At 28.6% G+C, this 13,591-nt stretch overlaps 1 protein-coding gene across 1 annotated transcript; it reads right to left on the bottom strand.

The window, feature by feature from the left end:
- Positions 1 to 4,364: 4,364 nt before the first annotated feature.
- On the bottom strand, positions 4,365 to 7,421 carry LOC132929616 (skin secretory protein xP2-like). Its single transcript, XM_060995092.1, has 3 exons — positions 7,253 to 7,421; positions 6,385 to 6,863; positions 4,365 to 5,219 (listed from the first exon to the last, which is right to left on the bottom strand). Exons 1-3 carry the CDS (start codon positions 7,262 to 7,264, stop codon positions 4,898 to 4,900), a joined length of 813 nt encoding a protein of 270 aa, XP_060851075.1. The 5' UTR covers positions 7,265 to 7,421; the 3' UTR covers positions 4,365 to 4,897.
- Positions 7,422 to 13,591: the final 6,170 nt, after the last annotated feature.

The raw sequence follows: 13,591 nt of genomic DNA, 5'->3' as shown, positions 1-13,591 counted from the left end.
ATATACAGGGTGATTATTTAAATATAAGACAATTAATATTTAAATTATAAATTTGTTTCACAATTTTTTTTTAAGTACGATTGAGTTTTTCCGTGAATTCCTACAATCTGCTCAACGTATGTGAAAGGTAATGTATCCATAATATAAAGATATTATTTTTAAATCATTATCCGCGATAATTGGTATTTAGTATACAGCCTTTACAACACACGACATACAGTGATTTTTATTAATATATTAATATATTATGTAGGATTTACATTTTTAATCTACGATTATTTTTAAGTTGTTTCGATTTAAAAGCTATATAATGAGTAACTTAAAAAATAATCACCCTGTATACTATAAAATAGACTACAAATTATACTATGACGTATCCATATTATAATAATAATAATATTATTATGTACCTATGGCGTATTTTTTTTTATTGTTATATTTTTCAAACAATAATACTTTCGACACGGTAAATAATGTGACAACGATAGTGACATGTTCCAAAGGCAATGAATTGATTTTACACTGACACTGGACATCATCATTAACCGGCGTTAACAATTCCGTACTTGTCAAGTATATTTTGTAACTTCCTAGACTTGTAGCTCATTATTTTATATTTCGTTCTGGAAGATTCAATAATATTATAATCAACATACTTTTTTAAATTATTATTGATTAATGATGCGCGAAATAAAAATAATTTTTTTCTTTTCAATATCGGCATATCGTGGTCGAAAAACAGTAATTTTTTATAATAATCAATTTTACACTATTTAAATAAAGCGCAATGCGTTATGCACAAGTTTTCTGTTCTATTGTTAACAAATGATATACAATGCTGTGTACGCATGAACAGTCATTTAATTGATATTTATACCGACGTTGGTAATTTATTTAGTGATATTGATTAAAATAATTACGTACTTACACAATTAAAAAATAAAAATAAATTGTGTAACAAAAACTTAAAAATTAAACATTTACTTAATTTCCTAACTACTTACTATACATTTAAATTAAAAGGCCAAGTAAGAAATGTTTAGTCTCTATAATTTATACCCATGGAAATTTATGGACACAATAATATTATACTAAATATATTATATAGTACATAAATAATAAAAATTATTTTTTTTAAAATAGAATGGTAAAAAATAATTTACCTACTTTAATTTATTATTATATTGTATAATAATTTTCATAAAAATTATATTCAATTATAATTTTACAGACATTTTTTAGGCTACATAAAACTATTTTTAAAAATATTTTATCGTTATGAAAATATAGAAATTGTTAAATTGATATGAAAAATAGCCATGTGAAATAAAATATAAATTGTATATTTGCGTTATGCAAATAAATTATTATGATGAAATGAGATTATGTATACCATTTTATTATCGAGAAAATAGTGTAAAAAAAGCACAATATATACGATACTAAACCGATTTCTCAATAAAATATTGTACAATATAATATATAACCATCATATTTCAATTTTATATGAATATTATAAAAATATATTTTAGTGATATTATTCATTATTCACAATTCAGGTATAATTATTAACGAATAACTACTCGTTAGTAGCTGAATATGAAAACTGAGCGTTTCTCTAACACTTACTAAATTCTTACTAGGTAACACAATATATTATAAATTATTATTTATGAGATATATATTTTATAGAAGTGTCAAATACTCAATTGAAACATGCATATACTTTATTGCTATTTCCGTATCAATATTTAAATAATAATTTTAATATCTTATATAATGACAATTGGTATGACAGTAAAATAAAAATAAAGTAAGACATTAGTGAAATATTTACACACTTTATAATAGCTTTATTTGTGTACTCCCGACTCCGTCTAATTAGTACATATTTTGTCACATATATATAATCGACAGTACGAAAATATTATATTATGCAACATCACTTATTATAATTTTTAAATTTCATAATAGCTATTCATAAACAAGCAAGAAATTTCAAATTTTATGCAGAGAATATATTATATCACATCATTTTATTATATTCAATTTGTAGATAAAATTTGTTTATGTTTAATTATACTATTTTATTTATTTTTTTATTAAGAATAAAGGCTTCGGTCATTAGCCTATACAGTGTTACATTAACTTAGAATTATACAGATATGATAGATAAGATTACATAAGATCATAAAGTACATAAGTATTTACATTTGGTATATTGGGAATTATACTATTATAGTGATATAAATATATGATATTTACTTACTGGTAGACTGTTATAAAATTGTTATAGGTTTCTTTTAAATGGAAGAGTAGAATTATTATAAAATCAGATATTATTTTATTTAATACTTTCTACTTTACTTTAATTTCAAACTTACAAGTGTCACCTAATCCCAATTGGTAGACTTAATTTAAAATTATTCTAAAATAAATACAGAACATTAACATATCACTGATATTGTCTGTTATCAAAGATTACACAAAATAATAAACAGTAATGTAATATACTAAAAAGAATAAAAATCCATATCTAATAATATATTATTGTAAAATGCACTTCAATGATGCAATACACGCACACAAAAAAAATAAAGTAAAAATAACACCTGAAAACGCACAAATAGGCAACACAACGATGTTTCATGACAAAAGTATATCATATTTTATAAGAATTATTCAATATCATTTTAACAGTGTTTTCCTATCAAAAAATCTATTACTCGCCCGGCAATTGCTGCATATAAAACAAAACTATTTAGCACTTATACAGCTGATTTTATAGTACTTAGGTAATTTTTTTTAATTTTCAATTAAAGCTTGTTAAAACAATACCAGTTGTCATAACACATATGGAAAATTTAGAAAAATTAAATTATAGGTTAATTAGTATTAAATAGTCCACATCGTATAAAAGCAGGCAACTGTATTTTCACTGTTGAATGTGAAATAATTTTACTTATAGAGAGCGCTGTTTGAATATGTTTACATTTATTGTTAACATTTTTTCGGAGAATTTAATGTCTATATTGTTTTTAATGAAAAACTCAAAAATATATGTGCTTATTACCATAGATTAAATATATTTAATCAATACTTTATTTAAGTTCCTACTGCTTCTCAAGGCAATATAAAAATAAAACCCATTTTATTATCAAAGAATATTAACTAACAACATAATTTACAAATATAAAATAACAGATGTTTTATATTTTGTTTTAGTTTAAAATAACAACTTACGATTATGAAATTAAAAAAAATATTTTTAAAGTTATTAATAGATATCCTTATGTTTTCATTTTTATAAATATATCCACCACACAAAAATAAAACATAGGTCACAGAATTGATTAAATTTAATTAATTCTGTGATGAACTATATGGTTACTTATATGGTAAATATGGTTACTTATGAGTTATGGTTACTAATATTTACTTAATATAACTGATATTATTATTTCTGTACATACAATAATATCATGTTAATTTTCTTTCACACAACTTATCCTCATGGGTCACAGGAGTGGCCAAGTTGCGGCTCTCGTCATAATCAACGCAGCTCACGTCTTGTTTATAAAGTTAGTAAATTTACTTATTATTATTATTATGAATTTAAATGTTTTTGGAATACATTTATAAAAATTGCCAAATTATATAAAATGTAATTATAAGAATTTTGATTCTTACAGCCTACAAATATCAATGTATTTATCTATGTGGCTCGTGAACATATTCATGTTGGCCACTCCTAGTCTATACTCTGTCTAGCAAGAGAACACGGGCCACATCAATTCTGTGGATCTCCACGCGACATCCTGTTTTTGAGGAACTGGTCTCAGTGGCAGAAAATCGCGTATGGATACGCAGAAGGACCGATTTTCGTTGGATTACAACAATTGGCGCCAGCCCATCGAACTGTTTTTAAAATCAGAAAGAGGTAACGCATGCCCACCTTACTATCAACTTCACATCCACAATTAGCCGTGTTCCTAAAACGATAAACGCATATAAAAACGTAAAAAAGTCACATGTTTTTTTTCTAATATGGGCCACGGTCACCTGTTGACAGTTTTTTTTAAAGAAAAAACTAATTGTACATCTTTTTGAGAGTGTAGGCTGGTTGTGAGACTTCTAATAATATGCTAGAATATATAACGGAACGTCACCCAATATTTTTAAATAACAATAATATCGATAATCCAAAAATTCAAAATAAAAGTCTTCGAAAAACCGTTTTTTGAAAATACTGCATTATATACATTATCTGGGTGAAGGAGTAGGTTTTAAAATTCAGTAAACTCAAACTCTGTGTTTTAACCGTGATGTCTTTAAAAAACTAAAGAAAAATAATTATACAACAATTTTTTTTTCGTGGAAATAATCGTGTTTTTATTTTTTGTTCTTATAATTGATTATTGTTGTTGATAAAATACATACTAGTTAACAAAGTTATAGAACAAAATAAAAATAAAGTAAAATTAAAATTAAAAAAATAATAAAATCATGTAAATACACACTGGGTTAACGTGAACGATCAGTCCAATTATCATCAGTACCGTAACACTTCTGTGCTTACATAATTTATTAACATTTATATATAAACGCGTATATACTTAAAAAAAAATGTGTTTTTAAGTCACGTCGTATTATCTAAAACAAAAAATAAACAACGATTGAAAAATAAACCGTATACCGTTGCATCGTTGACCGTCCGATTGACGGTGCGTGTCGTTGATATACAGCTACAGACAGGTTTTGGTATACATGTAAAAATAGTTAAGTCGATTGGGTTATAGGTCAGGTTAGGTAAGTATAAAACCTAAACACAACTCGACCACATAATGTGTATTACGACTTATATAATATTAAATTGTATGGCGTTCTTATACGTTTTTTACCAGCCACTGAGCCATTTGGCCCACTTGGGCTCGTGGTAGATGTGCTTGATCTTGTACACGGGCACGGGGTACGGTCTGTCGACGGGCACGGGGACTTTCTTCTCGATGTGCACTGGGTACGGCTTGTCTACCGGGTACGGCACGGGTTTCTCGACTGGGTAAGCGACCGTCTTGATGACCGGCACGGGGTATGGCACACGCACGGCCACCGGTTGAGGTACGCCAACTGCGATGGTCCTGTACACTGGAACGGGTATGGCGCGGTTGATCTCAACGTGTTGCGAGATAACGTGTTCAGGTCCGTAAGTTGGGGCGTATCTGTAAAATCGGTAGAATTGAAAACAAACTATTTCTATAACACTGTCGTAAATGTATATTATGGTATTGATTATGAGGTGTATCGATCAGTTTTATCTTTTATCCACCTCCACCTCCAAATTTGTTGTTAGTTTTGAGCGTTTTTTTTTTCCAATATCATATTATTATTATTTTTACACATTTTTTTTACGATTTTCCTCATTGTTTATCTCGATAGACGTTTTCACGGATTTGTACTCGCTGCGGCGATCGTCGTCTATATTAACTAAATAATTGGTCGCGGCCTGTTGTCAACAACTCGTCATTTCCGTTCAGCGGAATCGATTACCGAATAACGATTATTACCATGAAAACGTGTCCGGCCACACGCTGTATTGTGACCACAAATGTGTTACGTGGTTATCGAGTGCGCAGTATACACAGTATATTATATATATAGTATAGTAATATGACAAACGGACGGACGTTAAACCCGACGAGATTTTAATTTATAGAGATGCAAAACGAGAGAAACGCGCGTTGGAACAATTTCAAAAGATATCATGAAATTTCGACTTCGAGTCGGCTACATTAAACTACCATCTCACTTCCATTTACAAAACAGCAGTCGCAGCTATTAATATAATATTATAAATTATTATAATGTACGATTTTATCATGTAGATTGGCTTTCTACATGGATGGACCTCGCGATAATATAAAATAACACGTTTATAAGAATATAGGTATTTACGTAAGACTTTGGTTTTCTCTCATTCCGCCATTTGATGTTTACATTTTCTTTGAATTTTTTTTTAGTTATTACGCGTACCAAAAAAAATCTGTTTCGATTATTTACAGTCACACGACTAACCACGCCAAATACACACCGCAGTTCTTTAAAAAGATAAGTCCGGCTAGCCCGGGACTCAGGTTAATCACTGAGCCGCTCGGTGGGGTTTTTTTTTTAACATCGGCGTGACAACCTATATACGAATAAATTATTATCTAATAACAGTGTTTCGATTATGTGCAACTAGGCTGCAAAGGATGTATTGCGTGTAGTTAAGTATATGACCTACTACAGCAGTGAATACTCTAGAGAACGGCGAAAAGAAATGTCCCGATCGACTTGGTGATCGACGAGCGTCTATACAGTCGATGTTAGCTGAAGTCGATTACTTACCCGGAAACTGCTGGATATGCGGACGGTCCGTATCCGTAGGCGGCAGGCGCAGTGGCGATGCCTACCGGTGCGGCGGCGGCGGCGTAAGCTGTGGGGGCGGCATAAGCGGCTGGAGCGGCGTAAGCGGCTGGAGCGGCGGCGTATGCAGACGGACCGTACGCTTCGGCGCCGGCGGAATGCGCGTAACCTTCAGCGGCGGACGGTGCGTACGCTTCGGCGGCGGACGGTGCGTATGCTTCGGCGGTGTGAGCGACTGGTGCGTATGCTTCGGCAGGGGCAGCGGAATGGTATGCTTCGCCGCCGGCGACGGCTGACGAGGCGTACGACTCATCCGCGCTGTAGTCTTCGACTGCGTCGCGTTTGATGGACTGGTGATCTTCAGCCAGCTGTTGGTCCTGTTGCACCTTTTGCGTCTGTTCGGTGGACGCGTCCTCCGAGCACGTGGCCATGGCCACCAAACATGCCAGACCGATCAAAACCTGTCAAATTACACGAGTTTATTATAATGTTCGGCGATTATCGACAATTTCCTCAGGCGCTGGACAGTCGTTTTCGATTAGATTAGATTAAATGCACATGCACATAACTGTTGCGTCTGTGTGCTAGTCATGAGAGTAACGCGGTTGCTTTGGATTATTGTAAAATATTAATTTGAAATAAAGAACACGATCAATTAATGTATATTAATGATATAGTTTGTTAGTACGTATAAACCGTAGAAATTTCCGGTGAACATAATTTTTTTACTGAGGGAATCCGTGAGTTATATACTAACTGTAAATTACTATACGCAATACGTTCGAGGGTTAACGGTATTGTTTAACTCAAAAACAATAAATAATAATAATAATAATGCAAAAAAACTCACGTGTATTTTCATCTTGATCGATTAGATTCGGTTCGTCTCGACGATACCAGTGTGCACGATTAACGATAATATTATTTTATGGATATATAACACGATAATATTGGACGATGTGCCCCTCGCAGTTAGTTCGCACTGCGGCGTGTGCTGTTGTTGACTGACGATTTCCACGGAGCAATCGGATTATATATACCACTTTGGTCGGGCGTATTTTTCTGTAAGACTTTCACCCGGACAACCGGGGAGACCGTCCTGGTCCATCATCCTGTGCAGCACGCGCGCGCGTGGAACAAACCGGTCGACGGCGGGACGTCCGTCCCCACGGTCCCTTGTCAACAGTCGGCACGCGGATGACGTCGGACGATCGGCATAAAGTATATGTGTGACATAACTACCCGGATAAACCGGTAGGTACCGATCGCGGCCTATATGGAATATCACAACGGACGTGAAGTGTGTGAAATCACCGTTTTTTGTGAAAAGGCGACACGACGCAATGCATATCACTATAACTATAACGCGTCGTTTCCTATAACATATCCGACTCGTCTCTACGTTTATAATATAATATGATACCGAATAACTGCGAAACTTGAAAATTTTCTTGTAAAGCCTTTTTCAATAATATTATTCTTTTAAACTATATTTTTCCAATCTATGTTAAAAGTATTGGACTGATTAAAATTAAATTTACGAATTTGTTTGTGTAACATTATAATTGATATTATTATTATGGTTCTATTTAGATTTATATTGTAATTTATAATACTGTAATCATATTTAATTAAAATGAATAGGTTACAATTGTGGTTAAAACAAAAATAGATACCCAATACAGTTTTGCAATTTGCAAATTTAAGAAAAATATATATAATCATTACTGTATAGTGTATATCTTACGTGAAAAAAATTCGTAAAATACATTTTTATAATAATTTATATAAACTCTATTCGTTCAAAATCATGCATAAAATATACAATACATATAGTAAAATATAGTACAATAATCATTCATTTATCCAATTTGATGATGACTATGTTAAATTCAGACCTTGTACAACATACTTACACAAATACACACGCATAATGAATATGAAGAAGATATTTTTTTTTTTTTTTTTTTTTTTAACATTTATTTGAAAATATACAATCTGTAAGGTTATTTATAATAGGCATATATGCGGTATTTATAATTTTAACGTGAGTTGACATGATTCTAAGGAACTACCCAACAGTAGTACTTATGGCTTGAGGGATGAAGAAGATATAAATAAATAAATATTTTATAAATATTTAAGTTTCTGAGCAGAGAAATTAATGTATTTTTATAAAATATTTAATATAGCTATACATTTTTGTTATACTGGATATATTATTATTTTAATCAATCTTTATAAAACTAAAACTAAACATATCAAATTAGGTACTTCGTTTAAACACACACTGATTAATGAGAAATTAATTTCATAAAATATTAAAATTAAAATTATAGTACAATAATAAGAGAGGGTATAAAATGTGAGTTGGTGTATAGTTTAAACTAATAACATACCCACTTTCAACTTATAAGGACTCCCAGACGAAATAATTTTATACTTTACAATTTAGCAGTAAGTTCTACCCTAGTCCTTAATTCATAAAATACAATGCACAATTCAAATTTACATTATAAATATTACATAAAATGAGTAGGTACATGATTGACTTTAAATTAATTAAATTTAATTTAAAATTTAAAAATAGGGTTGACATCAGCCGTAGTTTAGAAGCTCACGAGCTGTATAGTTTATGATGACATTTAAAATGTAAAAAAAAGAATAGTAAACCTAACCTAATCTAATGAACACTTTAGTGGTATCTTATAACATATAAGTGGTACAAGAACAGATGGTTCAATTTTAACATACATTTTACAGCAATCCATCAAGAAACTTATCTAATACAGTAATACCTGCAGTACACCTCAGCTCAATCAAAGATAAAAGTCAATCATATTAGTAGTCGGGGCATCTTTTAGTGGAACGCAAAAATGTTTAAATAAATAAATTCTTTCAAGCAGCCAATACGGAACTCTCAGATTACAAAACTATACTTAAGAATTAAGTAATCAAAATCAAAATATAACGCTCAAATACTAGATATATTTAGCCGAACATTTTAGCCAACCTTTTAACAAAACCAAGAGTTCTAAAAGCCTTAGAACTTACATATTATAATTGGGGACAGTGATAAATTAGGTAACTGATTTAAGTCAAATTCCACTAAGCAAACAAAAACACGAGGAATATTGGTAACGAAAGTAATAATAATAAACTACTGAGTTATCGAATCCTAGCATTAATACTATTATGAATTGGTTATTAAATGTAGAGCGAGAGTGTAAATGGTGGAGTAGTTACTTATCAGTATCATATCAGTAATATGTTGAATAATCACATTAAATTCTGAAATATGCATTTATGTATTACTTTCAAAATTTTATACAAAATTAATGGTAATTTTTATGATAATAAATATATAGGTACCATATAATAATATATGTAACTTAATGTAATTTTACTTCCAATAATCCAATGCATATTTTAACATAACGTTAAAAACAAAAAATATATTTTGAATAATTTTTTTTTTCAATACTATACGATATAAAATCAAGTTCAAATTAAGAGAAAAAAATACTTATACAGGTTATATTTTCACTTTCTATTGTTTGAAACTTCCATAAAATGTATTTTTTAATTATAGTAAACACGTAAGTTTCCTTATTTAAACAATAATTGATATTGACTCAACTATTTTAATTCAAAAGAAATGTATCCGAAGTTTTTTCAACTTTATCTATTTCCAAAAAAATATCATATTCATGACACTTGGACTTGAATACTAAATATTTATCAAACAATATTTAAACAAATATATTATGTAAATTTTGTATAATTAATGTATTGATTATAACTCAAGAATATAAAAACTATTTATATATTAAACAATTATTTTTATTCTTCAATAAATCCAAAACAATTTAACTCGTAGTTTTAAATTAAAATTTATGACTAACACAACTTGACCCTAACAATTGTAATTAACTTTTTATTCATTCTTGTATTAACTATATTATGTACCTACCCTAGTTGAAAAATTACTGAATTATGAATTTATTTGTATAACTCTCAAAAATAAAATACCGTGTTTAAATTTCTTTTACATTATTAATTTTTAATTAATCGTCGTATTGATTGGATTTAGAATTTTCACTTAAGCATTTTTTATTAAAATAATTCGTTAGTTTATTTTTGTTTATTGCAGTTAACATATAATAATTTAAGATAAATAATATTAAAATCATATATTATATAGGTACCTGATAAAAAAATATAATATGTTATTTATTTTATTTGCCTCCCATAACGTTTTACTTTATTGGTACCACCGATTAGTATTATTTAAAAAAAAAAAAAAAATAGAAAATATTATATTTCATAAGTGTTAAAATTAAAACGTGTAAAAGATTTTTTGATTTTTTTTATTAAAATACTTTAAAACATTTTTTAAAGACCAAATAACAATTTCTATTAGTATAAGTAAAAAATTAATTCTGAAAAAATAATTATCAATTTGATATTAGTTGTGTATTATATATATTTTATACTACGCCATTCAGTTTTCTATCTGCGACATTAAACTTGCCACTACGTAAATTAAAAATTCAGTTGTTACACATCCTATATAAACTAATCGTGCATCGATAATTTATCAAATAATTTCGCCTAATGAAAATCACAACGAAATAAATCAATAAAGTTTCATTTCATTAGTTTTGCGCGGTAGTGGTATCGTAATCAATTAGGTGACTATCTTAGGTGCGACTATAGCTGGTTTATGACTTTAAATAATGCCATTCAGTCATCCAGTAGTTTTATGAATGATGTCTCTACATTTTGTGAATAAAAATTATACACATTATTATTTTTATTTACTCGTATCTTGCATGGTTATGTCGAACTGGTTAGGTTCGTCGTGAACGTATAATACAACTATACAAGAAACAGGAGACAACAAAAATAAAAGACCATTTATAATGTCAACAAACGCTGGAAACAAAATTTTTATATTAAAAAACAGAAATTCTAAACATATATAGCTGTAGGTACAACTGATAGGCCAAACTGGTTTTGTCAAAATCGACAGAAGGTACCGTGTAATCTGAATACATTGTAGGTACGGTATCAGAGACGATTATTTCCTAAATCGTATGATTTCCCTGTGATACCATTCACTTTCTATTATTATGCATTAAAGATGGCAAACTGACGTACTTTATAACTTTTTAAGTTCATTGTAATTATAAAATATCCATATTTTACGCAAAACTCAACATTATAGTCTTACTAATTAATAATAACTATACCTATATAGTAAATATTTTTTTTAATCGTATATTCTATAAAACATCACGTAAAAATATATTTTTAATGTTTGAACAATGTTTTTAGTGATAAATAATAATTATATTAGTGTATTTTTAATCATTTGTTTTTAGTACCTAAATAATTTTACTATTTAACATTATGTTATTCCTATTGGCTATTGTTGATTTTCATTAATTGGGTATGAATCTCTTTTGATTTACCTAATTCATTATCCAAATCTATTGAATTTGTAATGATTATTATCTATAGTTTGAACAATCATTAGTACTTATTAAGTATATTACAATAAATTTATGTTTAGTTTAAATACATTTACGTATATATAATATGTTTTAGATAAAATATCTTAAATATGAATTTCATTTCATATTAATATGAATATGTGCAGTAAAACCGTATACTTATTCATAATTTATCATTATTACTTATTAGTTATTAATAAATTGCATACAAAAATGAAATGATTTTTTTTTTTTACAAGTTGGCTCTAGAACCATATAATCACTATATAAGCAGCATTCAGCATGCTCTTATTTTTTTAATTTGTAAATGATATCGTTGAAAAAAAAAATTTAAATTAAACATAGTTTCACAGATCCAAATTTTCTGTCTAAGAAATATTGGAAGATAGAATAAAAATATATCAGAGGTACCTATTATTTGTTCAGTAAAAATAATAGTAAAATAATAGTAAAACTTTTCGACTTTTCTAACTAAAGCCATTATTTACAAATAATAATTAATCATAATTTGTATTATTCAAATGTACATAAAAAGACAAAGTTCATATGTTTATACCTATTATAGACTCAGCAACTAAACGGCCGATTTTGACGAAAATTATAAATATATTTTTTAGAGATATAAAAAAGTTTAGAAAGCTTTTTAAACAACATTAAAAATATACCAATTGCTATTATCCAATACGCCGCAGGCAGAATGTAGATACCCGTCTCGGTAGAATTATTTCACAAACTTAGATGCTGCAATTTTTCCGTGAAATTAAGTACATAATTAAACCAAATACTCTGATATAGCGCTGTATTACCTATGTTCGTCTTTTCCCGGTCGAAGCGTGTTATACAGCTAATTTATTTATATATTTCACTAATATTTAAATATTAAAATCACATCATATATTATTAATATTATCAATTGTATATTTATAATGGAACTTCGATTATCCGGACTTAAGCCCTGACAAATAATCAAATAGACGGTTAATCAGATGTATTGAAAAATGTTGTCAATTTTTTTTTTTATGAAAACAAAACAAAATTATTTTTAATTTTTATACATTGTTGTACAAGATATGTGTATGTATATATTTTATTATAAAGTACTGTAATGTATAATTTAAAAAAATTGATGTAAATTTTCCAACAATAATATACATAATACACTTAACTCGCCGATATAAATCAAACTGATATGCGAGTGCGACCGAGTGTTCACACATTATCAAATGAATGTGCCGAATATTATTGAATTCTATTTTTAATATCATGGACTTTTCAATAACAATAATTATTTTTCATTTATTTAATAATAATTATTTCTGAGTATGACTGTTAATCGCGGAGTGACCGAGTGACGGTTAAACGAAATTCCACTGTGGTATTTATTTTATTTGAACAGGTCTATCCAAATATACGAAGCAGTAATTATTATGAGTTATGACGATCAATACAGTAACACAGTTATATTAAAATAGAAGAAAAAAAGTAAAGTAATGGTTGGTTTTAGGAAAAATAAAAAAGCCAATAATAATTCCTTCTTGTTTTAAACAAAAAATAATGCCCTATGTGGCTATACCAACATTTTCTATATGCTTAATTCCAACATAATATTGTTTGATTTTAATTGTTATAGTTAAATTGTATTTGAGAATAAAAATTAAAAACCAAATATC

The sequence above is a fragment of the Rhopalosiphum padi genome, chromosome 4 (genome assembly GCF_020882245.1).
Source record: "Rhopalosiphum padi isolate XX-2018 chromosome 4, ASM2088224v1, whole genome shotgun sequence".
NCBI classification, from domain to species: Eukaryota; Metazoa; Arthropoda; class Insecta; order Hemiptera; family Aphididae; genus Rhopalosiphum; species Rhopalosiphum padi.
The sequence above is the reverse complement of the archived record's forward strand: the minus strand, read 5'-3'. Positions and strand labels throughout refer to the sequence as shown.